Below are 27,745 nucleotides of genomic sequence, written 5' to 3'. Positions count from 1 at the left end.
ACCCCGCTGTCCGGCCCCACGCATTGCCCGCCTCTGCCCCACAGGCCCCGCCCTCAGCCCCGCCCACCCCCGCCCATGCCAGCCCCGCCCTCTGGCTCCCACCGACCCCGCCCTCCGGCCTCCGCCCCCACGCATTGCCCGCCGCTGCCCCACAGGCCCCGCCCTCCGGCCCCCATCAAACCCCGTTGTCCGCTCCGCCCCCACGCATTGCCCGCCTCTATCAGGCAGGCCCCGCCCTCCGGCCCCGCCCCCACGCCTGGCCCCGCCCGCCGTGGGGGTACCTGGGAAGAGGCGGAGAACAATATGGCGGATGGCGAGGAGCCGTAAGTACCCGGGCAATTCGGGCACCGGCCGGGCTGGGTTGTGACCGAGCGCGGCGGTGGGCGGTCGCCGCCGCCACCCGGGGTCCCCCCACCCCCCGCTCCGTCTCCTCGCCCCCCGTCCTCTCGCGGCGCCCAGTGTGTAGCGTGATGCTGACCCTTCTTTTATTCTCTCTTTCTTTTAGGGAGAAGAAAAGAAGGAGAATAGAGGAGCTGCTGGCTGAGAAGTTAGTGCTGCCGGGAGGCCGGGGCCCTCTCCGGGGACCCCCGCCTCCCCTCTCCCCAGGCCTAGGGGACCAGCCGCAGCGGGCCCGGGGGGCTGGGAGGGGGGCACCCGGAGCACAGGCCGCGCGGTCTCGGTCCCCGCCCGGGCCCGGCCGGTGCTTGACCGCAGGTCTGGGGACCACCTGGCGCCCCTCTTCCAGCGTCCCCGTGGTCAGAGACGTGACCTTGGGAAAGGGGATCTTACTTGCACACGAAACGAATACTGGCCGTTCGTAAACATGGAGACAGTCTTAATTGCAGACTTTGAGAACTTTCTATGGTATCGGACTAAGCACTCGTGTCATTTTTGCAGAATAATTGGCTCCTAAAGGGGTGCTGACTCCAGAGAACTTGCTTTGCCCGTTTACCACACGCCCTGCTGCTTGTCAGGTGCTCAGTTTTGTCGGTGAGACGGGGTAAACAGCGCCCACCTGGCCCGCGCTGCCCGGCGCCGCTCCTGCTGCGCGGCGGTGGGTGTGGCGAGGCCGGCCTGTCGGGGCCAGTCCCCCGGCGGAGCTTTAGGCTGCGGGTGTCGCCCTCGAGGTGGAATTGCGATTGCAAGGGGACAGGCCTGGCAAGCTTCTGTTCACTCTTCTTCCCGCCTTTCCTTCCCACTTTTGCTTAAAACGATAAAGTTTGAATCCTTACACTGTTATATGCCAAGTATTGTACTAAGGCCTTTTATGTGGATTCCCTCATTCTTACCCTAAGTAGCTATAAAAATCTATAGGTGAGTTTTATGGCTGTTAAGTAATCTGCTCAAGGTCACAATGCTATTAATTATGGAACCAAATGAGCTGTAATATCAAAACCCAAGGTCTTTATTGCCAGGCCATACTTATTGGTCCCTTTTGTAAAAATTGGATATAAATAATATATTTGAATGTAGAAGTTGTGGAGTTACAGGAAATTAGAAAACTAAAAATCATTACAAAGTAGATAGAGGAGTCCAGTCTTAGAACACACCCAGTTGTGTGATATAAAAGATTTCAAATGCTTATATGTGGCGTAATTGTAACCTAAAACTTTTTGTGTTCAGTGGCAACAAAAACCATCTCATAGTTTTAAAAGAGATTCTTTTTTTGAAAATTGGGACCTCTGTTTCAGATAAAAATGTATGAAAAATTCCTTTCATCAAAGATCTTTAAATCACATCTTTCAAACTTGGAAAGGACACAGGAGTTATATTAGATATGAACCATCACAATTCTGAAAGTGGAGTTACATATTTATTTTCCTCTTATAACATATTTCCTGACCCAAGTGTGTTGAAGGAACAGATTGGGGAAGTTTGCATTGACCTTTTATAAATTCTAAATGTATAAAAGCCCATTTCTCACTGATTAAACAATATCCTACATTTGATTTTTGGCTTGCTTTAGGAACCCAGAAACAGGTAGACTGATTTATTTAATCAAACACATGCAGTTCTTACCTTTAAATAAATTATAATAGCCAAGAAAAAAATTAAAAGCATAAGCATAATCTCATTAAATAATTCCTTTTTTATTTGAGCAGGTCTGGTGTTACCTTTTCTCTTGGGGAAGCCATAATAGTTGTAGGTGTGGTTTTTTTTCATACTGATCTATGCAGCTGAATTTACTGTGTTCTGTGCAGAATGGCTGTTGATGGTGGGTGTGGGGACACTGGAGACTGGGAAGGTCGCTGGAACCATGTAAAGAAGTTCCTCGAGCGATCTGGACCCTTCACACACCCTGATTTCGAACCGAGCACTGAAGTGAGAAACATTTATTTTTATTTTTAAATAACTCCTCTAATAGTTTTGTTTGAAAAATAAGATGCTTTCTTTTTCACTTGCTCTAATAGTAAAAATACTAATAAAATTGTGTAAGTTATCTTGAAATACTAAGTTGAATATTTGCAACTGATTTTATTTGAGTGGCTAATATTTAAGTCATTTTTACATTTTTCATGTAATACGTTGATTTTTTTTTAGTAAAATAACTATAATCTCATTTAAAATTCTAACTTATACTTCGCTTTAAATTTTAGTTTAAAATGATTTCTGAGACATACTCCCCTTTTTAGTTTTGCTCTTAGAAATTGCTTTTGATAGGAAGATAGGTATGCTTGTTTAAATTTTGGAATTTAATTCAACTGAGCATCTTTACTTAGGATTGAGTATAACTAATTGCATGTTAAAAATTATATGAGTTCTGTAAAACAGGAATGGAATTTTGGACAGATGGTGTCTGACTTAAAGCAAATGTTCAATTAGATAAGACTTTTTTTTATTACAAGGTAGAAAAAGTATCCTTTTTAGTAAACTTTTATGTCATTTCGTGTGTGTAAAGGGGATACTGTTTTGAAATAAAAATATTGTGCTCCTCCTAGAATTAAGGTACAAACTCTTGGATTTGACCAGTGTCTCATCTGAATTACTTTTCTCTCCTATAGTCTTTGGACAGAATTGACAGTGTTCTGCCTTTTGTTGGATCTATCTTTCCTGTGCTTTTTATTTTTATTTATTTATTTTTTGCCTAATTATTTAAGATACTTTCGTTAAGTGATTGTTTCGAATTGTATTTCTGTTGATATACAACTTTCTAAGAATTTTATCTGTTTTTGTTTTTTTTTTAATTCCTGAGACCTTTAAACACCTTGTGCAGTGTTTGATCCCAGTTCTTAAGATTTTTATAATTTTCTCTTTTTAGGAAGCCAGTTAAATAATGAATTTGATGCTTTCCATCCCCTTTCAAGATGAAAAAAAAAAAAAAGATAACCTTTAACTAGCCATAGTTTTTCTTTTTTCTTTTATTTTTATTATTATTTAATATATTTTTATTGATTTCAGAGAAGAAGGAAGAGAGAGATAGAAACATCAATGATGAGAGAGAATCATTGATCGGCTGCCTCTTGTATGCCGCCTACTGGGGATCAAGCCTGCAGCCTGGGACATGCACTTGGCTGGAATTTAACCTGGGACCCATCAGTCCCCAGGCTGACGCTCTATCCACTGAGCCAAACCGGCTAAGGCCATAGTTTTTCTTTTTAGAAATAACCTTTAATTTCAAACAATAAGAGTCAATGTAAACACATTGAAGTTGAAATGCTCTGAAATCATTAGGGTTATAGAATTTCTGATTCTACCTTGCTCATAAATTTAAAAGAGTTTATTAAATAGAAAGTCTCCTCTTGATCCTCATTTGCATTTTTCATGGGAACATCAGAAATTATGGCTTGTTGTGTTAATGGTACTTATGTTTTTTATAACTAGGTTTTAATATGCCTTTTCATTCTTTACAGTCTCTCCAGTTTTTGTTAGATACATGTAAAGTTCTAGTCATTGGAGCTGGCGGCTTAGGATGTGAGCTCCTGAAAAATCTGGTAATATATATATGTAAATATATATATACATGCATGTGTATATAATATGTGTTTTTTCTCCTTCGTGGTAATTTTCCTTTTCTGTCATACTAGGAAATTTATTTATTACGATTATTAACCTCTGTCTTGAGCCTTTGTTAGATAAGTTTAGCAAGTCAGCTTCCAGACAGTCTTAAATTATAAAGTGCTCAACATAAAGTCATGGATAGACATTCTTCTGTTTTCTTCTCTGCTCTTTATCAAAGAAATCTTTGTGCATCCTCTTGCAAAGCACTCATTAATTTCAAATAACAAAACTGGAAATTCATATTTTAACATGCAATTTGCAAGTATTGATTATTTCTTTTGCTCTTTAAGATAACCCACTTAGATAGATAGGGCATTGGCTCATGTTATATACTAGTAGATGGAGATGTGGTTCTGAGAGGTTACATGGTTTACCTTGCTGTTTTGGATGATAGTGATGGGCCTGGAATCTAATCCAGATGATCAGTTCTTAGGTGTTCACTGAACCATGTTTAATTTGTTTTTAACGACTATCATTTTAAGAGAGGGTACTGTTTAGTAAACTATTTCGTATACTGGTTTGGAATCCATAATTTGTGATTTAATTAATTAGTTTCATTGACTTCCGATAACCACAAAGTAGCTTTTTTTTTTTTTTTTGACAAGTATCAGTTTATTTAACAAAGATGGATAGTAGTAGAATTGAGAGCTGACATATGCCAGGCTTCTACTGATGTGTAGAAAAGTGGAAATACTTGAGTAGACTCCTTAGAAAATGAAGTGAGTAAAAGAACCAGATAAAATACCTAAAAAGTCAGCCATGTTGCTAAAGTTTAAATATAAACAGCCATGTTAATTTTGCTAGGAAGCACTAACATCACTCCTAGCGAAACTGCCAAAAACTTAATACACTTCATGGTACTTAGTGCTGTGCTGGTTCTGTGGGGATTGTAGATCATCATGGTCTCTGTCCTTAATGAATATGAAGTTTCATTGGGGAGACAACTCACACAAAATAAATAGCAATATGTATGATGTACTCTGTGGGGTACCCAAATGTCAGTACCTTATCAGATATAAATACTCGAGCAGTGTGAGAACCAGAGTTCTAGAAGGGAAGGGTGGGTAGTGGTTTTGATAGGCATTGCATGCACATATTCCCTAATTTTTAACCTTTTCCATTTTGAAGCTGTTATTTGAAAAGGAGATATATACTCATTTTAAATGTAAAGTAATTGGAGATTAGATCTGAAGACTAGTCATCAAGCAACTTTAGGTGGCCATGTTATTTATTGCATTGTAATACACTCTTACACAAAAGAAGAAAATAGGATTTTTAATTTTACCACTTGTTACTTTGCTTATTTCAGTACGTAAGAGATACACATTTTTTTTTAATACATTTTATTGATTTTTTACAGAGAGGAAGGGAGAGGGAGAGAGAGTTAGAAACACTGATGAGAGAGAAACATCAATCAGCTGCCTCCTGCACACCCCCTACTGGGGATGTGCCCGCAACCAAGGTACATGCCCTTGGCCGGAATCGAACCCGGGACCCCTGAGTCCGCAGGCCGACACTCTGTCCACTGAGCCAAACCGGTCAGGGCATATCTTTTTATAAATTGATTGTAAGCCCCCCAAGGCTCATTGTTAAAAAAAGAGTATGACAATATTAATATTATTTAATTGCTACTTAGAGAGGAAGAGGGAGAGAGAGAGAGAGAGAGAGAGAGAGAGAGAGAGAGAGAAACATCTATGTGAGAGTGAAACATCAGTCTTCTGCCTCTTGCATGCCGTCTACCGGGATCAAGCCCACAAACCAGGCAGGTATAGCATTGAACAATATAGACAGGTATTTGTGGGGCTTACATTTTAATGGAAGGAGAAAGATAAGTAAAATACATAGTATGTCAGATGATAATAAATGTTTTGGAGCAAGGAAAGATGAAATATAGGTAGCCTGGTAGAAAGGGAAAGGGTTTATGAGGTGCTATTTGAGCAAAGAGGTGAACAAGAACATTCTAGACAGAGGGAACAGCAGGTGCAAAAGCAGTGAAGTGGGAGCATGACTGTCCTGTTCAAGGACAGCAAGGAGGTCCTTATAGCTAAAGCAGAAGTAGGTAAGGGAAGTATTTTCGGAGAGGATATAGAGGTAATGGGAGATGGAGATGTTTGAAATTAATACCACAAGAGGCATTGGAGGTTACTATAAGAACTTAGTCTTTTACTCTGAGTCAGAATGTCATTGGGGAGAGATTTAGGCAGATGAGTTGACTTGATCTGACTTTTAACCTGGATCACTGTGGCTGATGTATTTAGAAAAGACTGAAGGAAGAATAGAGGAGGAAGCTGAGAGGCTAGGTAAAAGGTGGTCGCAGTCATCTAGGCCAGAGATGACTGACTTAGGACAGGGTGGTAGCGTTGGAGGTAGTGAGAGGCAGTCAGAAGATGAGTCAACAGGATTTGCTAATGGTTTGGTTGTGGGACAGGAGAGAAAGGGAGGAGTCAAGGATGACACAAGGGTTTTGCCCTGAGCAACTGGAAAGATGGATTTAGCATTCACTGACATGAGGCTGGGAGAAGGACAGATTTGGTGGGGTTGGTGAAAAAGATGGTTGAGTTTGGAAACTGTTAAGTTGAGATGTCTGTTGGATATGCTTATATGATTGTCTGAAGAAGAAGAAGAAAAAAAAGATTGTCTGAGATCACCAGAACTAAGCACAAGGGCTCTCAAGAATCTAGCCAGTAAAGCAGGAGGAAAACTGAATGCGGTAAAGTGTACAAATTCTCATGCGTGTAGTGACCAAGTGAAGAATGTGTTCTTAGGAATTGATCCACACAGTGCCAAATACTAGTACTTGACAGGTCAGGTCACTGGAGGTGGCAACATGTTTAACCAAATATAGCAGGCTAATTTTTAAAATAAATATATTTTTATTGATTTCAGAGAGGAAGGGAAAGGGAGAGAGAGAAACATCAATGATGAGAGAGAATCATTGACTGGCTGCCTCCTGCACGCCCCACACTGGGGATTGAGCCCGCAACCTGGGCATGTACCCAGACTGGGAATTGAACTGCAACCTCCTGGTTCATAGGTCAACACTCAACCACCGAGCTACGCTGGCTGGGCTAGCAGGCTAATTTTTAAGTTGATAATTTTGTATGGCCTGCAAATGATGTTGTAAATATCCAAACGGCCCTTGGCAGAAAAACGGTTCCTCACCCCTGGTTAGAGTATAAGCACCAGAGGGAGTTTGAGAAAGCAAGTATAGACTTGTTTGGTTATAGACTAAAACAACTCTTTTGAGGACTTCTTGTAACCATAGGGGAAGAAAAATGGGAAAATTATTAACAAGTGATTTAATTCGATCACTTACACTGACCAAGACCAGAAAAGTATAATTAATTAATGAAACTTATTTTTTTTCCATCTTTTGCTTCTGGTAAATTTGAGCAGTGGTTGTACTGTTAGAATGCAGGACATTATCACTGACACACAAAAGTTTTTTTCTAGCTGTTTTGATTGCTTATTCTTTTTAAAAATATATATTTTTATTGATTTCAGAGAGGAAGGAAGAGGGATAGAGAAATAGAAACATCAATGGTGAGAATCATTGATTGGCTGCCTCCTGCATGCCCCCTACTGGGGATCGAACCTGAAACCTAGGCATGTGCCCTTGGCTGGAATCGAACCTAGGACCCTTCAGTCCGCAGGCCAACGCTCTATCCACTGAGCCAAACCGGCTAGGGCTGATTGCTTATTCTTGACTTAATACTTTTGTTGTTGTTAATCCTTATCCAAGGATTTTTTTTAAATTGAATTTTAGAGAAGAAGGGAGAGAGTGAGGGGTGGGGAGAGAGAGAAACATTGATTGGTTGCCTCTCACACCCGAGCAGGGCAGATCAAACCTGCAATTCAGGTACATGCCCTTGATCAGGAATAGAGCCCGAGACCCTTTGGTGTGCGGGATGACGCTCTAACCCTGGAGCCACAGTGGCCAGAGCTTGACTCAATACTTTTAAGATGTTTCTTTTACATGTGCAATGTATCTGTGTGTGTGTGTATGACCTATGTACCTTATAATAGTTATTTCTGAATGGTGCATGCTTAATGTTATGTAAACTAAGATAAAGCTTATATGAATTGCTTATAACAATATTCTGAAAAAAGACTAGTAAGTGCAATTAATTAGTAAGATTAGTAAAATTAAAGTATTGAGCAGTAGCAAAGCAATAAACTTTACAGATGTGTTTATGAGATTATAAAACAACTGTAGAAATTTTGAATTGTTCTCTTTTGGTTATAGACCAGTGTTCGGCAAACTCATTAGTCAACAAGAGCCAAATACCAACAGTACAACGATTGAAATTTCTTTTGAGAGCCAAATTTTTTAAACTTAAACTTCTTCAAATACCACTTCTTCAAAATAGACTCGCCCAGGCCGTGGTATTTTGTGGAAGAGCCACACTCAAGGGGCCAAAGAGCCGCATGTGGCTCGTGAGCCGCAGTTTGCCGACCACGGTTATAGACTAAAACTGAGCAGTTACACATTTTGACATTTCCAAGAACATAAATGTTATATATACTTTGCAAGTCTATTTAACAATTGAATATGATTATGCAGAATTTATTATTGAGAATTTGTAGATTTAGGACTACCTTGAAAATAAATGTCAAATTTTTCAAATGTGAGGGAATTTCTGCTTAATTGGATTTTTTTATTCCCACAGGCTTTGTCTGGTTTTAGACAGATTCATGTTATAGACATGGACACTATAGATGTTTCCAATTTAAATAGGCAGTTTTTATTTAGGTAAGTTTTAATGTCCTAACAGAAATTTCCAACAGGTTTATGTGATTTGGGGGTGATTGTGCTCTGAAGACACCAAGTTCAGCCTCCTCCTACTGGTGATTTCATAAGAGAACAGCAGCTGGAATATTAGGCCCTAGTGAGATACATTGGTGGGGACACCGAGCCAAAATCTGAGTGGTGACTCTGGGACAATGAAGTTGTGATGGAATTGGAACTTTTTACAGAAGGGGAAAGGAAATGAAGAATGAAGTAGAAAAGGCCAGGAGCAATTGAAATGGAAGAAAGGGATAATTACCTTAGAGTCTAAGGCTTGGACATACATGAAATACAGAATCCTCTAGGAATGGTTTGTTAGAGATAATTTTGAGAACTGGAAGTGGCACACACATGTAGTTCTGAGGAAAAGTTCATTAATAAATTTTAGTATGTAACATTTAGGGGTTTGAGTGGCTAGATAAAAGTGTCTGTTAACTAAAGAAGTATAGATGTGGAGAGATAATGAGCTACTTTTCTTTCTCCAGTGATTAGGTTACTGACAGAAAGCAATCACTTAGTCCTGGGTATACAGGGTGAAGTTAGGTTAGCAGAAAAGATAAAGATTTAGGATAGGCATAAAACCTCTAACTTACCTTTGTGGAAGTTCTTAAAGAGATTGAAGAATGGGTTAAACTAAGTCAAGTTATTGAAATGTTGTTACAATGTGAACTCTTCATTTAACTTTTATTTCTTTATATTTTAACCCTTGAAATTTCCCTTCACTATAGAAAAGTGTTTTTTTTTTAATAAATATGTTACTCACCTCTTTGATGCATATTATTTTATTTTCTAAATATATTTTATTGTTTGTTTTTTTTTTAATTAAAAAAATCTTTTACAGAGAGGAAGGGAGAGGGATAGAGAGTTAGAAACATCAATGAGAGAGAAACATCGATCAGCTGCCTCCTGCACACTCCCTACTGGGGATGTGCCCGCAACCAAGGTACATGCCCTTGACCGAAATCGAACCTGGGACCCTTCAGTCCGCAGGCTGACTCTCTATCCACTGAGCCAAACCAATCAGGGCTCTATAGAAAAGTTCTGGTGTCCTTGCCAGTCTAACTAACTTTGGTGTATAAATGTTCTAAAAAAAACTACTATTGAATTAATTGGTTATCATAATAATGGCCATGCCCGTCAATTTGTGGCTAAAATAATGAATGAAGATTTTTAAAAATGTATATATGAGAGAAACATCAACGATGAGAGAGAATCATTGATCAGCTGCCTCTTGCATGCCGTACACTGGGGATCGAGCTGTAACCTGGGCATGTGCCCTGACCGGGAATTAAACCATGACCTCCTGGTTATAGGTCGACGCTCAACCACTGAGCCTGCTGGCCGGGTTCTTTAATATTCCAATTTTAAATAAAATATTTCTAATCACATTGATTTTTAAAAATTTTTATTATTTTTAAAGTGTTTATTCTGTACTTACATATGAAGGAGATAAGAATATGGTCATTTTTTCCCAGGTGTTCAGTCCAGTGGGTATGATAGACCTATGTATATAACAAAAATAGGTTGTAAAAAAGTAGTAACGAAGCACTTACTATGTATATATTTGGGAATGATTTCTGTGAGGAGAATGAGGAAGTACTAGGAAAGAATATGTCATATGCATTGAGATTAGAAGAGAGATTGTGGTTATTATCTAGGAGTGATCTTTTGAGGCCTTGTATTTTTAGCTTCATGAAAATATTAGTGACATTTAAATTTTAGATAATGCCTTCGGAATTATTACTTTTTCAAAAATGGGATTTCAGCTTATTACAGGACACAAAATTTATTACTTACTTGTGGTAAGTGAAGGTTCCTGCATCCCTAGAATGAATCTCATTATGTATATTTCAGCCAAGACCTGCATAGTAACATCTTGAAGTTCTGGGATTCAGGGTAGATACTTAGAAGGCCCTAGGCCTGGGATAATTATTTTTTTACTTTGAGAAATGGCCAGGAAACATGCCATTATTATGCTTTACCTGAGGGAATAAAACTCTCTTTTTCATCTAAATTCTTAGACTTGTCAGTACTTAATTTGGAACATTAACAAGGTTTGACATTTTGATTGTTCATCCCAAATACTTAGATACAAATATTTCTTCTAAATGTCCTCTAATTAAACTCAACATGGATATTTTTATGTTTGAAATTATGTAGCTCATCTAGATTTATATCATGAATAATAATTGAAATATAATTTTTCCTATAGGCCTAAAGATGTTGGAAGACCTAAAGCTGAAGTTGCTGCAGAATTTCTAAATGACAGAGTTCCTAATTGCACTGTAGTTCCGTATCCTTTTCACACACAAAAAAATTACTTGATTTTGTGAAGCTTTTGTGAGTTTTTCTGTACTATGAAAGACATATGTAACACAGAGAATACAGATAAGCAAGAAGAATATCAGTAGCAGTAAGTTATTACCGAGCTATCTGCTGATAACATTTTGCTCTATCTTCCAGTGTTTTTTGTAAGGTTGTATACATTTTTTATACTAATTTTTAAATTAAGCTTCTTTTAACCAGTTCTGTTGTTTATTCTGCATTATTGTCCTTATGTTCAGTATCAGCTCCATATCTCCTCTCCTAGACTCTAAGCCCCTAGGCTGGATCCAATTAATCTTTGTGTCTCCTTAAAGTAGCAGACAAAAGAGAGAGTCAGTATATTATTAACCAAATGGAAGTGTGTCAGAGTCAGTTTATTTTTATAAGAAGTATGTTTTTAAAAAGTATTCACTCTCTTGGTTTTCATACCTTTAGATCGGGAATTTTTAGTATTTTATAGAAATTCAGGAGATGGGATTTGCTGTATAGAAAATCCTACAGGATACAAAGTCAGCATACAAAATTCAATTATATTTCTGTGAACTAGCGGTGAACATGTGAAAACTGAAATTTAAAATACAATGCCATTTATAACCACATAAAGAAAAACACCTTAGTTGTGAATATAGTAAGTATATGATTTATATGCTGAAAACAATGAAATGCTGATGAAAGAAATCAAAGAAGATCTAAATAAATAAAGATTTCATGTTTAGGAATTGGACAGTTCAACATAGTAAAGATGTCACTTATCCCCAAATTTGTATCTAAGTTTAACACAATCTGCCAAAATCCCAGGAAAATTTTTGTCAGTACAAACCAGATTATTCTAAAATTGATATAGAAAGACAAAGGAATACCTAAAATGCTGGGGGGAAAAAGTGGGAGGGGTTACTATCTAATTTTAAGACTTATTATGTAGTTACAATAATCAAGACTGTAGAATTGCCAGAGAGACACAGATCAGTAAAACAGAGTAGACAAGATAGACATAGCCCTATGCAAGTATGGCCAATTGATATTTGACAAAGGCTCAAAAACAATTTAACAGAAGAAGGATAATCTCTAACAAATTGTGGGCCAGTGGATAGCCATAGATAAAAAAAATGAATCTCGACCTAACCTCAAAAAGTAACTCAAAATGGATTAAAGGTTTAAGTGTCAAACGTAAAACTGCAAAACTTTGGAAGATAACAGGAGAAAATCTTTGGGATCTAGGGTTTGGTGACATGTTCTTTGACCACATGAAAGGCATGATACATAAAAAATTTGATAAATTGAACATCAAAATTAAAAACTTTTACTTTGTGAAGGAGGATGAAAAGACAAGCTGCAGATTGGAGGATACTTATGAAGCAGGTATCTGACAAAGGACTCTTGGATTTGTAAAGAAGTTTCAAAACTCAACAGTAAAAATAATGCAATTAGAAAATAGACAACAAAGAAAGATGTTACACTAAAGATGGTAAAAAGCACATGAAAAGATGTTCAACATCACTACCTATGAGAAATCCAAATTATGGCCAAATTGAAATATTACCATTCAACTATGAGACTATCTAAAATTAAAAATTATAATAATTTTAATTATTTAAATATTGAATAATTTAAAAAATGCTGGCAAAAGTACAGAAGAACTGGATTGCTCGTTGCTGGTGGGAAATGTAAAATACTGTAGCCATCTGGAAAGTAGTTTGTTTCTGAAAAATCTAAACATACACTTTCCATATCACCCAGCAGTTTCATTCCTGGGCATTTAGCCTGCATAAAAACTTGTTCTCGATTGTTCAAAACAGCTTTATTTGTAGTAGCCCAAAACTGTAAACACCAAAACATCCGTCAATAAATGAATTGTTTAATGTGATACAGCCATACTATGGAATAATACTCAATATAAAAATATACCAACTATGAAACATAATAGTTTGGATGGATATCAAGGCCATTATGCGGTATGAAAAATGCCAATCTCAAAAGGTCATCTGTTGTATGATTCTATTTATATAACACTTCAAATGACAAAATTATAGAGATGTAATAAATGGGTGATTGTCAGAGGTTAGGCATGGTGGGGGCAGGGAAGGTGTGACTCCGAACAGGTAGCAGGAGGGAGATCTTTGTGCTGATTGATTGTGTGTCTAGACTGGTGGTTACACAAGTCTACACATGACAGAATGATACACACTTGTACCAATGTCCCATTCACGGTTTTGAGGTTGTACTAATGTAAGAAATAACCGGTGGGGGAAACCTGGTGAAAGATGCAGGTTGTACTCTTTACAAATCCCTGTGAATCTGTTATTTCTAAGTAAAAGGTATAAAGATGCAAATACAGGCCCCGGTTAAGGAGAAAGAAAAAAACATGTACACTTTGTTACCCCCATTATTTAGATCTGGGAAACGGGGCATTTTCTAGAAATCCAGGAGATGGGCTTTTTTGGTCTGGCTCCTTGGGTCCCTCCCTCATTGCTGCTCCTCCAGTGTTTGCTCGGGTACTCTTGATCTTTCTGTTCTAGTGGTCACTTATGTCCTGTTTGCCTAGCTTCAAGAAACAGATCTGAATGGGTGAGGGCTTGTATTGAATTTATTTTTTATAGCTTTGTTTGTAGGCCACATTTTTATTCCTCTTTTTCCATTTTGCTTTAAAAACATGAATAATGAATTACTATAATTTTAGAGAAGTATAACATATATTATTAAACAAAATTGCTCCATTAGGACAGTTAAATGCTTTGCATGCATATGGGTTGTTACAATGGTAAGTGCTATGATTGGTTGATGCCCAGCCAGTTTTGAAGGGGTTCCTATTGCACCCCCAGGCAGGAGGAGACTGCTGGTAGGGTTTTGTTGGATTAAAGAAAGAGACTTAGAAAACTAGTAAACTGAGAGAGGAAGAAAGAATTCTCTCTCCCCACCCCCCACCTCCACTCCCCCAAAAAACAATAATAACAAATCATTGACAACTGAAAAAGTTGTTTTTTGGGATCTTCTGTGTGTTTTTTTAAAATATTTTTTTATTAATTTCAGAGAGAAAGGGGGAGAGAGATAGAAACATCAGTGATGAGAGAATCATTGATCAGCTGCCTCCTGCACCCCCCCCCCCCCCCCCCCTTGGAGACTGAGTCAGGCATGTGCTCTGACTAGAAAACAAACCATGACCTCCTGGTTCATAGGTTGACACTCAACCACAGAGCCACACCAGCCGGGGTGTGTGTTTGTTTTTTATTAGTTTTGCAGTAACTCTTAAAACCACCCAGTTAAATAGGAACTATGATGTGCTTGATCCCATCGCTAAATGTTTATGGTTTCTTGGCTTGATGCTGATGGTTGAGGATACACACATTCTGCTTTCCCAGGGCTCAGGATTTGATATAAAAACAAGTAGAACATATTACAGAGTCATAAATATAATTAAATGTTATAGGGGTTCAGGGATGTGAGGGAGACTAAGTAGTTAGGGAGAGGAGTGTTATAAAAGCGGTTTTGTCAGGAAGTGGCTTGTGTTCATTTTGTCATCTTCCTTGAATTCCAATACTTTGAACATTTATGATCTATTTCTTGTTTTAAATATACATTTATAAGTTTTTCCTTATGGTATTTTCAAATTCACTTTATAAATTACAAACTTAGCAGTTCAAGTTCCTTTACTTATATTCAGACATTTTAACAAGATCCAGGATTTTAATGACACTTTCTATCGACGTAAGTTGTTCTCTTTGAAATTCATCTCTCACTAAATTCTAACTATTACTTGGTTGGTAGCTATTTGAAGGCTATTTAGTTGTTTTCATCTCTTGGTGTTGCTTTTCAGTAAAGTTGTTGGCTGGTTGAAAAGAGCACAGTGCCATTGTTTTAATTCTTACTTGACACCATTAACTGCATTTTGCTGCACTGACTTGAGTAAGGATTATTCAAGGATTAGGAGATGTTTGTATATGTGTGTGTTATAATAAAAAGTGGATTTTGTTTTTTTGTTGTTGCTGTTAATCCTCACCTGAGGATGTTTTTTCCATTGATTTTTTTTTTTTTTTTTTTAGATAGAGTGAAGGAAGGGGGAGAGACAGAGAAACATTGATGTGAGAGAGACACATCGATTGGTTGCCTCCTGCATGTGCCCCAACCAGGGCTGGGGATTGAGCCTACAACCAAGGTACGTGTCCTTGACTGGAATGGAACCTGCCCTCAGGCCTGTGCTCTAACCACTGAACAACCCAGCGAGGGCTAAAAGTGATTTTTGTGTGTGTGTGTGTTTTCTTAGAAGGTGTAAATTATGTTGTACCTTGGCACTTTTAAAAACTAAACTTGCATTTTTTTCTTACAGAATTTCATATAATTGTATGTGGACTGGACTCTATCATAGCCAGAAGATGGATAAATGGCATGCTGGTAAAGACTTCAGTGTTGCAGTTCTCTGAAGTTCTTGCTATTGCTCTTAACACACTGAAAATTAGAATTGCATATCATATTTTTTAAAAATCAGAGTTTAATTTCAGTTAAGTTTATGTACTTGTTTACTGCTATCATTAATTTTTAGGTGAGGACCAATATTGCTAATATCCCTTGATTTGATATATTAATATTCAGTCATGCTATTAATTTGTGGAATTACTTGACAGCATGTTCTATCTTTTGAATTCTTATCCCCTTCTCCTTTTAAACCCTTCAAATAATTTTCCTAGATATCGCTTCTCAATTATGAAGATGGTGTATTAGATCCAAGCTCCATTGTCCCTTTGATAGATGGGGGGACAGAAGGTTTTAAAGGAAATGCCCGGGTAATTCTGCCTGGAATGACTGCTTGTATTGAATGCACACTGGAGCTGTATCCACCACAGGTAACCCTAAAAAGCACCTGCATTTGTTTTACAGTATCTTGGGATGGAATTATGTTGAAATATTAAGTCTATTCAATATTTAGGATTTTTAATTAGGGGTAACCATATTTTCAAAATCATGCTGAGAAGAAAAATGATAAAATATGAAACTTGCTCTATTTGAGGGAAAAATATAGCTTTGATACTATTGTTTTCATAATTTATTTGTATTAATTTTTTATTTGGGAAGTAGGGATTAAGGGATCAGTTTTAAAATTGTATGTTGGATAGAGCTACCATCTATTTTCCTTGCCTATGATTGTTTCTGGGAAATAAAGATTCCAGGGATGAGAATGATCTTTCCAAAGATGAGGCTCTTTCATCTATATATCCACTTTAGAGGACAGTTAGAATTTTGATCTATTTATGAGTATTCACTTGGAATTAATTTCATTCTGTGAATTTGCTTCTGTTTTATACCTTCAGATTTAGATCATAACAAATTTGAGAATTTATTCAGCATATTTTTTACACAGTCTAACAAAGTTAAATTTACATAGGGAAAACCTGAGTGAAGTGACTCAGATAATTTTAGAAATCTTAATGGTATAAAAGTTTTGTTTCTGTAAGTGGAGGGTTAAGGTGAATTAAAACAAACTGTTACAAATAAATCATGTACAAGTTAAATTTTAAAATAAGTCATTGTTTTAAATCCACTAAAAAGGGCTTGGTTTTTAGGTTAATTTTCCCATGTGCACCATTGCATCTATGCCCAGGCTACCAGAACACTGTATTGAGTATGTAAGGCTATTGCAGTGGCCTAAGGAGCATCCTTTTGGAGGTAAGGAACCTAATTTCATAATCCAGAGTTACATGAAGTATTTATTCGTCTATATTATTCATTTGGATAATGACATAAAAACCAAGTTGATTCATGTTTATGTTTCTGTTTTTCTCTCCTCTGTTTTCCCCTAACAGAAGGGGTTCCATTAGATGGAGATGATCCTGATCATATTCAGTGGATTTTCCAAAAATCCCTAGAGAGAGCATCACACTATAACATTAGGGGTGTTACATATAGACTCACTCAAGGTAAGTTAGCAAATTGCCATGAATAATGATTTGGGACGATCCTTTTTTACTGGCTGGGGATACTTTGGAGGAAATAAATGATAAGTTATTTGAGACTCTACCACGCATTTGAAGTTCAGTAAAGGTACCGTGGGAATAAAGTTTTCAGATGCCCCACAGTTGGAAATGAGTTCAGCAGAATCCATACTACTACTTAGCTAGAAGACTTTGATAAAATCATTGGATCTTATCTACTTAGTATTGGAAATTGACTCATTCACTTTATCATTCAGTGAAGAGCAATTTATCACCTCCTGGGGCAGTCTGTTTCACACTTGGACAAGACTGTTAGAAAATCACTCTATATATTGAGCAGAAATCTCCATCTTTAGTTTGGTCTGAGTATTGTCCCAGTGTATACCATATATGTATAAACCTAGCTCCCTTAAGTAATAGCACTTAACACATTGAGAACCGTGGTCACATTCCCTCCAAATCTTTATCACTGCCATGAACCTCCCTAGTTCCTTTAACCCTTTGATATGCGCCTGACTTTTAAGTCCCCATCATGTTGTTTTTCTATAACCATATTTCAGTTATCCATAGTTCTCTTAACTAGGTTAGAATCTACATAGAATATATAAAATATTCTTATTTAAGATAACAGCCTTCTGATAATTCTGATAATTGATGTAGCCTTAGAGGAGAGTAGGGTTTTCTGTTGTTTACATTGGTCCTATATTTTCAACTTTTTGAGGTAATTGCCCACTAAAATCTAGAAGTTTTTTCATATATGCAATTGCTAAGCCTCATCTATAAGACTAAATTGGCAGAGAATTGACGTCTGAATTACACTTCTGATCTGGCCCTAGATTTTAGGTTTTATCTCATTCTATTGGTCAGGCCTTCTTGAGTACTTCCTATTTCTTTGTCTTGTTCACAAGGATGTCATGAAAGACCTTTCCAGATGTTCTAAGCTAGTCAGAGTGACTAAATGAGACTAGTCCAAGAAGACTTGTCTCAGTGAACAATCATAGTGTTCAATCTTAGGGATCAATGCTTCCTGATCTAGGAACTCACAGTTCATCCTTTATAGAATTTTTCCAAGGTCATTTGAAAATTCCATTCTTACTGCTTTTTGCTTCCTGAACTCCCCCTATTCTGACCTGCTTTGTGTTCCTTGACCACAGCAAGCTTATTCCTATGTTAGAGCTCTGATATCCTCCTGATCCTTATGCCTGCACTGCTCTTCCTTGGACCCCCTCGAGCCTGGCTGCTTATCCCTCAGGTACCAACCAGTTCTCCTGATCATTCAACTGAAAATGACTTCTTAACCATTCAGTATTTTACCTTTCTGTAATTGCTCAGAACTAATGCTAATCTCATTTTCCTGCAAAGAATATTGCATACTCGCACACTCATATACATCCCTGCTCTGGGGCCTTTGCCCTTGCTGTTTACTCTACAGAAATGCTCTTTCCCTAGGTCATTGTATGGCGTCTTTCTCAGGGTTTAGGTTTCAGCTCAAACTATCACCTCCTGAAAAAGGTCTTACCTGATCATCCCAACTATAACATATACCTCATTTTACTTTTCTTCATAGAACTCTTCAGTATCTGAACTTTGCTAATGTACTTACTTGAATGTTAATCCCCCACATCAGCATGAGAGCTCTATGAGAGCAGGTGTTTTTTTTGTTTTGTTTTGTTTTTTTGTGTAACACCTAGAACAGTGTCTGGCATATGGTACACATTTGGTAATGGTCTGAATTAATAAATGAATTCAGTTAGTCCTGATGAGGAACTGGAAACTCTTTTTCATATGTATTCTCATTCATCCCTCTGTACCTTTGAGCAGGGTGCATGCTTTGCAGCCTGGTGATTAAGGTTCTTCACAAGGAGTACAAAGTAAAATGAGAAGTGAAGTCCAGCTTTTTTGAGGGGTAGAGGGTACGGGGTGTCCTTATCATTTTGGCAGTTAGGGGCGACCAGGCCGGCAGAGGGGGGCAATTGGGGGCGACCAGGCCGGCGGGGGGGGGGGGGCGCAGCAGTAAGGGGTGACCAGGCCGGCGGGGGGGGGGGGGGGCAGTTGGGGGCAACCTGGCCGGCAGCAAGGGGCAGTTAGGGGTGATCAGGCCAGCAGGGTGGGGCAGTTAGGGGCGACCAGGCAGGCAGGCAGGTGAGCGATTAGGAGCCAGCAGTCCAGGATTGTGAGAGGGATCCTGGATTGGAGAGGGTCCAGGCTGGGCTGAGGGGAATTTCGTGCACTGGGTCTCTAGTATGCATATAAGATTTTTGGCTAATCTCTTCTTGGCCCCCTTCCCTCCTACCCTCTGAGATTTGTCTATTCCATGTTTCCATGCCTCAGGTTCTATTTTATTCATCAGTTTATTTTATTCATTAGGATCCTTGTTCATTTATTTTGATTTTTAGATGCAATTGTTGATAGATATGTATTTATTGCCTTTTCATTGTTCATATTTTTGGCCTTTTTTTACTTTTCTTCTTCCTCTTAAAGAAAATCCTTCAACATTTCAAGTAATGCTGGTTTGGTGGTGATGAACTCCTTTAACTTTTCCTTATCTGTGAAGCTCTTTATCTGACCTTCAATTCTAAATGATAGCTTTGCTGGGTAGAGTAATCTTGGTTGTAGGTCCTTGCTATTCATCACTTTGAATATTACTTGCCACTCCTTTCTGGCCTGCATAGTTTCTGTTGAGAAATCAGCTGACAGTCATATGGGCGCCCCCCTGTAGGTAACTAACTGCTTTTCTCTTGCTGCTTTTAAGATTCTCTCTTTGTTGGGTGTGAAGAGAGCAGAGCGCCTGAAGAATGGCTCCTCTGTGAATAACACATCCAACAGCAACTTGGGCTTATTCTTCACAGGTGGCTGGATACTATGACTTTCCTGTGACATTACGCCCTATATATGAAAAAAAAAAAAAAAAGATTCTCTCTTTGTCTCTAACCTTTGGCATTTTAATTATGATGTGTCTTGGTGTGGGCCTCTTTGGGTTCCTCTTGTTTGGGACTCTGCACTTCCTGGACTTGTAAGTCTATTTCTTTCACCAGGTAGGGTAAGTTTTCTGTCATTATTTCTTCAAATAGGTTTTCAGTATCTTGCTCTCTTCTTCTGGCATCTCCATAATGCAAATGTTGGTACCCTTGAAGTTGTCTGAGAGGCTCCTTACACTATCTTCATATTTTGGGATTCTTTTTTTTTTTTGCTCTTCTGATTGGGTTTTTTACTTCCTCATATTCCAAATCGTTGATTTGATTCTTAGCATCCTCAACTCTACTGTTGAGTTCCTGTAAATTATTCTTTATTTCAGTTAGTGTATCCTTTATTTCTGACTGGACCTTTTTCATGTCTTTGAAATTCTCAATAACATCCTTGAAAGTCTCACTAAGTCCATTGAAGCTCTCATTAAGTCATTAAGCAATGTTATAACCATTGTTTTGAACTTTGTATCTAATAGTTTGCTTGCTTCCATTTCATTTAGGTCTTTTTCTGGAGATTTCTTCTGTTCTTTCATTTGTGATATGTTTCTTTTTGTCTCTGCATTTTGGCTACTTCCCTGTGTTTGTTTCTATGTACTGGTAAAGCTGGTATGTCTCCTGGAATTGGTAGAGTGGCCTTGTATAGTAGGTGTCCTGTAGGGCCAGTGACTCAGCCTCCCCAGTCACCTGAGCTGGACAATTTAGGTGCGCCCCTGTGTGGGCTGTGTGCACACTCTTTATGTAGTTGAACCTTGATTGCTGTTGGCGTCACTGGGAGGAATTGACCTCCCTGCCAATTGGCTGTGAGGACCAGCTATGACTACAGCGTGAGAGCTGCTGTGCAGGAAACACCCCTATGGAGCAGGACTTGCTTAAGTGGGGTGTTTGTGATCACTGGGTCTGCTCCTTGAGTGTGTCACTTGTGAATGTATAGAGTTGTAATCTGGTATGGTCTGATGCTGTCCACCGGGTGCAGTGGCTCTGGAGCCTCCCAGGAGGTGCAGAGTCAGCCACTACCTGGGTCTGCCCGGCAAGAGTTACAGAGAGATCCAGATTTCTCCTATTTGTATTGGGCTTGGAGGTGCCCAGGTGAGGCCAAGCTGTGAAGCAAGGCAGGCTGTTCCTAATGCTGAGTCTTGTGCCTCTTATTAATAGGTTTGGGGCACGCTGATGGCAGTTGCTGCTTGTTTGAGAGATTTTAGGAAAGTCTGAAGCCTGAGCCAGGATAGGCCATTCATATGGAAAAGCCACTGCAAACAGCCTGGGTGGGCCTGCAAGTTGGTTGGGGTGGGGTCTCAGGAAATCACCAGCGTGGAGCCAACAGTGTGAGCCATGCTGATGGGAACTCAGATATGGCTGCCAGTCAGCTCTGTGACGGGTAGGGGAGGGAGGTTTCAGCATAGGAACAATGACCCCTTTGAGTACCCTTGCTTGGGAGAAAGCTGCCCCTGAGTTCTTGCTCCAATGACAATCCAGTTCCTCCCTGTATGTCCCGGAATCCCTCCTGAGTTGTTGCCCCAGGGCTGGAGCTCAGTGGAAGCAGGACTGTGTAAGTTTGTGTGGTGGCCCTTTAAGAGGAGTTGCCTGGGTCTCCAGCATCTTCCCTGTCACTCAGCATCAATCCCGACTGTTTTTTACAGTCCAAAGTTTTGGGGATTTCTCTTCCCATCTCTGGAACCCTGGGCTGGGGCGTCTGGTGTAGGCCTAGGAACCATGGCTTCTCATGTAATGCCTCTGCAGGGGAGATATCCCAATTGAAAACACACCACACTGCCCGGCTGGTGTGGCTCAGTGGTTGAGCATCGACCTATGAACCAGGAGGTCATGGGTTCGATTCCTGGTCAGGGCACATGCCCAGGTTGTGGGCTTGATCCCCAGTGCAGGAGGCAGCCAATCGATGTTTCTCGCTCATCATTGATGTTTCTGTCTTTCTCCCTCTCCCTTCCTTTCTGAAATCAATAAAAATATTTTAAAACAACAACAAAAAACCACACCACACATTGGTGTAGGACCAGCTCGTTCTGCGCCTCTGCCCCTCCTACTAGTCTTGATATACTTTCTTTATTTCTCTAGTTGTAAGACTTCCATTTAGCCAGATTTCAGGTGGTTCTGACTGATGATTGTACTGCATTTTAAATGTAATTTTGATGTGGTTATGGGAGGCGGCGAGTACTGGTGTTTACCTATGCTGCCATTCTGGTTCTTGCTGGGCAATGTCTCTTCTTCTTACTGTTTGTGACTACCTGCTCTTCCTTTCACTACGTCCTGCTATATGTGGCTCACTGGAGAATATCCAGTTTAACTGTCATCAGGTTAGCTTCTCCCTACTTCTGCCTGGAATTATACGTAATCATATGGTCAGAATTAACTTTTTAGAAACAGTTTTCCAGACTTAACTGACTTCGTGTCTTCTAAGAAATTTGCCTTTTTTTGAAGTTTTTGAATCCTGCCTACACCAGAAGTCCCAATTTCAGGACTCCCTCATACTCTAATTAACATAGGTACTTGCCTTTGTGGGTTTTTTTTCTAAAGTGAACAATTCAAATGTCATAAAATAGAATATTTTCTACTTAAAAAATTGTTTAAGGTAGAGCTTTGTTCATTGCTAATCTGAGTGTTGATATAAAAAGTAGGGTAGAAATAGAGAACTATGCAATAGAGGAGTGCAAGCTGTAGAGTTAAATGAAGATAAGGTAATTCCTGTTCTTCATAGTTTACCCAAACCTTCCTGAGTATAGTGTTATTTCATGTATCAGTTAAGATTATGCCCTTTGGGGTGATCTGGGTTTCATATACCACCCCAATCACTTACTAGGTGTATAGCTGTAGATGTGATATAATTTCTCTCAACCTCGTTTTCCTTGTCCTTAAAATCAGAGTAAGAAGATTAACATAAGGATGTTAGGAAAAATCAGTAATATCTATTTAATTTTCACAATGTTCTTGGAACAAAATAAACACCCTAATTGTTAGCTGTTATATCATGGTCTCATCTATGAAGCTTAGTGAAGAGTTAACTTTTCTTTGCTACTGTAACTTCCTTAAGAATCTGAACATGCTACAAAATGATGGGAATGTGGAAGAAGATTGCTTCATGCTTCAACTTAAGTCTATTTTGTCACTTGAAAGCCTGACACATCAAGTTGTGGAAAATGTTATTTAATAAATCGTATTGCCTAACTTAAGATACCTACTTTTTGAAAGAAATGATCGTGTTTTAATCCGTATGTTTTTTCAGGGGTAGTAAAACGAATCATTCCTGCAGTAGCTTCCACAAATGCAGTCATTGCAGGTGAGGAAAAAAGGCCATCACTTACTGTTTTCTTGCCTTTAGTTTTTGATTCGATATCTAAATTGACATTTCTGCAGCTTCTTGATCTCAGAAAACTGGTGTGATAGGAATGTGATATCTTTTAGGGTGGGTGGTATAATTAAGCTGTCCAAAAAAGAATTAGCTATTAGGCCTTGCATATAATTTGTTTTACATTATATCACATAGTGGTCTGTAGTAAGCAGACATTTTCATACCATTTCTGTTTAATCATTATAACAGGCTGCTCATTAATCTGAAGAGGAAGGAAAACATTACTCTATTACTTGGACTGTCCAAAACAAATATAAAATGTTACTTTTTCAGTGTTTTAAAAATAAGAGCATATAAATTTTAATCTATTTTTAATCAATAGCCTTGTAAATTTATCTGTTCTGATTTACAACTTACTTTCTAAAAAACATCTAATTTTAAATGTTTAATTTTCATTGAGTTAAAGCAACTTTATTTTCTCCCCTTTTCAGCTGTGTGTGCCACTGAAGTTTTTAAAATAGCCACAAGGTAATGAGTTTTATTTTTAATATGGATGTAAATTTCTGTTTTGATCTGGTTCAGTTATATAAATGTGGACATCTTTTCATTACAGCGCATATATTCCCCTTAATAATTACTTGGTGTTCAATGATGTAGATGGACTGTACACATACACATTTGAAGCAGAGAGAAAGGTTAGTAGTATTATACTAATGGGAACTTTTTTTGATCATGCATACTTTGATTTTTAAATATTAATAAATGAAATTGCCCATACTCTAAGTATTATCTAGCTTTTAGAACCTTAGTTACTATATATCTTTTGTAGTGTAGCCTGAAAGAAATAGTATATAGCAAAGTAATTTAGGAAAAATGGCCTATTATGAAAAGCATAGATTTTTCAAGCATAAACATTCGCTCATAGGAAATATGCATGGTTATAAAACAGCTTCATTTTTATTTCATTATTATAAAGAGACTATTATTGGTGCATGTGCCACTGTGATTTATTGTGTTTCATATATGTAGGAAAACTGTCCAGCTTGTAGCCAGCTTCCGCAAAATATTCAGTTTTCTTCATCAGCAAAACTACAGGAGGTTTTGGACTATCTAACCAATAGTGCTTCTCTGTAAGTGTTCTGGACTTCTGTTATGTTGTAGAAATAATTTTTGAGATTTTAAAACTTTAAAACTAGAATTGTTTTTTAAAAAGTGATCTTTGATTTTTTCCCCTCACACTTATATTTAGACAGATGAAATCTCCAGCCATCACAGCAACATTAGAGGGAAAAAATAGAACCCTTTACTTACAGGTGAGAAGTGTTCAGTTTTTATTTCTTTCACAATTACATTAAAAGTCTAATTTCATTTAATGTGTTTTACATTAAAATAATTTTGTTTTCTAGTCAGTAACCTCTATTGAAGAACGAACAAGGCCAAATCTCTCCAAGACATTGAAAGGTATTTTAAATGAGTATATTTAATAATCAACTTCTTTTTTTGGTAAAAGTAACAATTCCTTTTAGATTTGCTGTTAATACCTTCATATAATGATATCATCTTAAATACTTATATCTTTAGAAATAATAGATTTAATTGCTCTTTTAGTAGAATACACGAAAATTTCTAAAGAAATCAAATATATTACTTCCTTTAAACAATATATTTTACTGATGTTTATCTTAACCATAATATTCTATAGTTTGTGTTCCTTTAAACAATATATTTTACTGATGTTTATCTCAACCATAATATTCTATAGTTTGTGTATCTGTGTGTCGTTATCGTTTTTGTTGAGTTTTTTTCCCCCTTGGGTTAATGATGCTTTTTCCGTTTTAGAATTGGGACTTGTTGATGGACAAGAACTGGCAGTTGCTGATGTCACCACACCACAGACAGTACTATTCAAACTTCATTTTACTTCTTAAGGAAAATAAATCTGCACATAATATAAAATGTATGGAAATACTGTACTTTGTGGATGCTAAGAAATTTATTTTTAGCATTAGTATTGCTGAAATTTGACCTTTTTTCCTTTTTAAATGTAATGAGCCACTCTTTTTTAATAACGTTCCCTTGAAGACAGAATTTGGGGTTGGTGCTTGTAAGCATTTTCATTAATAATATGGGAAATGATGCTTAGAGATTATGAGCAAAAAATGTATTGCTTCTTTTAGAGGAGACAAACACCCTCTTGTGTGTGAATTTTGTTATTATGGTCAAAGAGTGCATTCCTCAGTTTTCATTTGAGCACCCACATATACAAAAGATGTCCCTTTAAAGAAAATAAGAAAATTATTTAATGTTACAACTTGACATCTGGTGCATATGGAACATAGTCTGTATCTTGCTTGTTTTAATATTCATTTAATCGTGGCTGTTCAAATGAATATTAACTTTTGCAAAGGTTACCTTGCCCATGATAATTTGTAAATGGTGTTAGAGCTGTGCATGGAAATGAGAAATATTTTCATGTGTTTATTTGAGGTGCCATAGAGGCCAGTATATGCAACATTAAAGTCAAGATATGGTTGTTTAAAAGAAAAGTTATCATTGATGCTTTCACACTATTTATTAATAAAATCATATGTTGTCTACTTTTTTCACTGAATCTTTTAAAAATATATTAAGGGTAATAAGTAGTTCTGTAGTATTGTAGGAATAATTTTTAAATGTATAGCAGAATTACTAATATAGAATTTTTATGGCACCTGCATTAATATTTTTGCCACAGTAAATATCTACTGTTTTAATTTAATTTGCTCTCACATAAATATTGTAATGAAGTAGAATAACTATATTTTTATATTAAGGTTTCTTAAAATGCTCCTCCTAACCCCCCCCCCCAAAAAATACTGAGGCTTAAAACAAAATCAAGCATAAGTTCTGAAAAATGAGTTTTAGTATCTCAGTGTGGAAACATGTATATGTTCTCACTGTGTCTTTGACTTAGATGGCAATCTTCTCTTCACAAGCTTTGTGACTAATTATCACTGGGCTAAATATTCACTTTTTTTTTTTTAGCTCCACATTGACAAATAATTTGTTTCATTATAAAATCATACGGGATAGACTTCTTCTACTTAAAAAGTTACAGGGTTAGTATAAATGTTTGAAAGTGAAGGAACTAACATTTAGCACTTCTTTTATACAGGTGCAATAATAATTCTCAAAGTAGACATGTAAGGGCTCACCTGGGAGCATGCCCCTACCTTTTTCTTTTCCTTCCCCACCTCCCTGCCCCAGGCACATTACCATTGGCTTCGTCACTCCCAAGCTCCAGGGGCCCTTCCTTTACCTCCGTAACATGCAAATAAATGTTCTCTCACAGAAAAAAGTAGACTTGTAAGACGGTGACAATATCTCCATCTAAGAGCTCAATAGTTTTAGAGAGTTTAGGTCATTTATCCAAAAATGTACAATTAGAGGTATTGGAAGGGATTTTCAAAGAAAAATAGTTCCTTGTAGTGGGGTAAAATCCTCAAATATAGGGAAGGGGAAGGTAAGGTAAAGAACCACAGCAAGGGAGGGTGTAATAGAATACAATAAGATTAGTTAGGGTCTGTGGCAAACTGGAGTGAAAAGTATTTTTCTATAATCCTATATAATAAAAGGCTAATAGTCAAATTGACCAAATGGCAAAACGACCGGTCGCTATGACACACACTGACCACCAGGGAGCAGACACTCAACGCAGGAGCTGCCCCTTGGTGGTCAGTGCGCTCCCACAGGGGGAGCGCCAGCCGGGCTCACAGCTGGCCTGCGCAGTGGCGGTGGCAGGAACCTCTCCCGCCTCCGTGGCAGTGCTAAGGATGTCCGACTGACGGCTTAGGCCCGCTCCCCCAAGGGCTCCTGGACTGCAAGAGGGCGCAGGCCGGGCTGAGGGACCTCCACCGCCCCCCACACCAGTGCACAAATTTTGTGCACCGGGCCTCTGGTACATTCTATAATACATCATCTGTATATTGTATTGTGTGTTCATTGACCCAAGTCAAGTTTCCTTACATAAACACATCTCACCGCCACCCTCTCTCACCTCCCCCAACCCCGGAGTGAAAAGCACTTGTTAAAAGGGTTATTTATTTGAGTTTTCCATGTTGGAATACTTATTTTTCAACTGGAAATTTGGAATTTTGTATGAAATCTGGCTTTTAAATGTTGGTAGAATTTTACCTTTAACTACACTATAGGGGCCAAACCAAACAGCCTGGTTAGATTAGGAAGGGCACCAATTAGATTTCTTCATATAGCTAGATGTTTGAGGAGTGCTTGCAGAAAAAAGTGGCATTTTAAATAATATGCACAGTACACAACAGAGGAATAAGCTTAGTGCTTCCCAGGTTTGTTTTGACAGGGGCGGCGGGAGGATCTGTATTTAAGGGAGAGATGGTGTCTTCTATACCCTTGTTCCAGCCTGTAATTCATTGTGGAAGATGGCTTTTTC

General features: G+C 38.1%; 1 protein-coding gene across 4 annotated transcripts; it reads left to right on the top strand.

The window, feature by feature from the left end:
• Nucleotides 1-264: 264 nt before the first annotated feature.
• UBA3 (ubiquitin like modifier activating enzyme 3) lies at nucleotides 265-25,915 on the top strand. Of its 4 annotated transcripts, XM_079794735.1 has the most exons (18): nucleotides 265-323; nucleotides 506-547; nucleotides 2,202-2,322; nucleotides 3,852-3,932; nucleotides 8,670-8,752; nucleotides 11,001-11,081; nucleotides 14,772-14,815; nucleotides 15,435-15,499; nucleotides 15,793-15,948; nucleotides 16,666-16,768; nucleotides 16,906-17,019; nucleotides 23,236-23,289; nucleotides 23,793-23,829; nucleotides 23,915-23,996; nucleotides 24,331-24,431; nucleotides 24,551-24,614; nucleotides 24,708-24,762; nucleotides 25,141-25,915. In XM_079794735.1, the coding sequence occupies exons 1-18, from the start codon at nucleotides 304-306 to the stop codon at nucleotides 25,227-25,229; spliced, it is 1,392 nt and encodes a 463-aa protein (XP_079650861.1). In that variant the 5' UTR covers nucleotides 265-303; the 3' UTR covers nucleotides 25,230-25,915. The 4 variants fall into 4 exon arrangements, with proteins under 4 accessions (XP_079650861.1, XP_079650858.1, XP_079650859.1 ...); XM_079794732.1 differs by lacking the exon at nucleotides 506-547 and having other exon boundaries at nucleotides 275-323; XM_079794733.1 differs by lacking the exons at nucleotides 265-323; nucleotides 506-547 and adding an exon at nucleotides 583-864.
• Nucleotides 25,916-27,745: the final 1,830 nt, after the last annotated feature.

The sequence above is a fragment of the Cnephaeus nilssonii genome, assembly GCF_951640355.1.
Source record: "Cnephaeus nilssonii genome assembly, chromosome: 17".
Lineage (NCBI taxonomy): Eukaryota > Metazoa > Chordata > Mammalia > Chiroptera > Vespertilionidae > Cnephaeus > Cnephaeus nilssonii.
This window is presented reverse-complemented; position numbering and strand designations above follow the sequence as displayed.

What these genes read in the sequence shown, in the direction of transcription:
- UBA3 (XM_079794735.1), top strand. Translation starts at nt 304, where the DNA reads ATGGCGGATGGCGAGGAGCC. An exon ending in ATGGCGGATGGCGAGGAGCC is followed by an intron (nt 324 to 505) that starts GTAAGTACCCGG and finishes TCTTTCTTTTAG; the next exon opens with GGAGAAGAAAAGAAGGAGAA. An exon ending in ATAGAACCCTTTACTTACAG is followed by an intron (nt 24,615 to 24,707) that starts GTGAGAAGTGTT and finishes TTTGTTTTCTAG; the next exon opens with TCAGTAACCTCTATTGAAGA.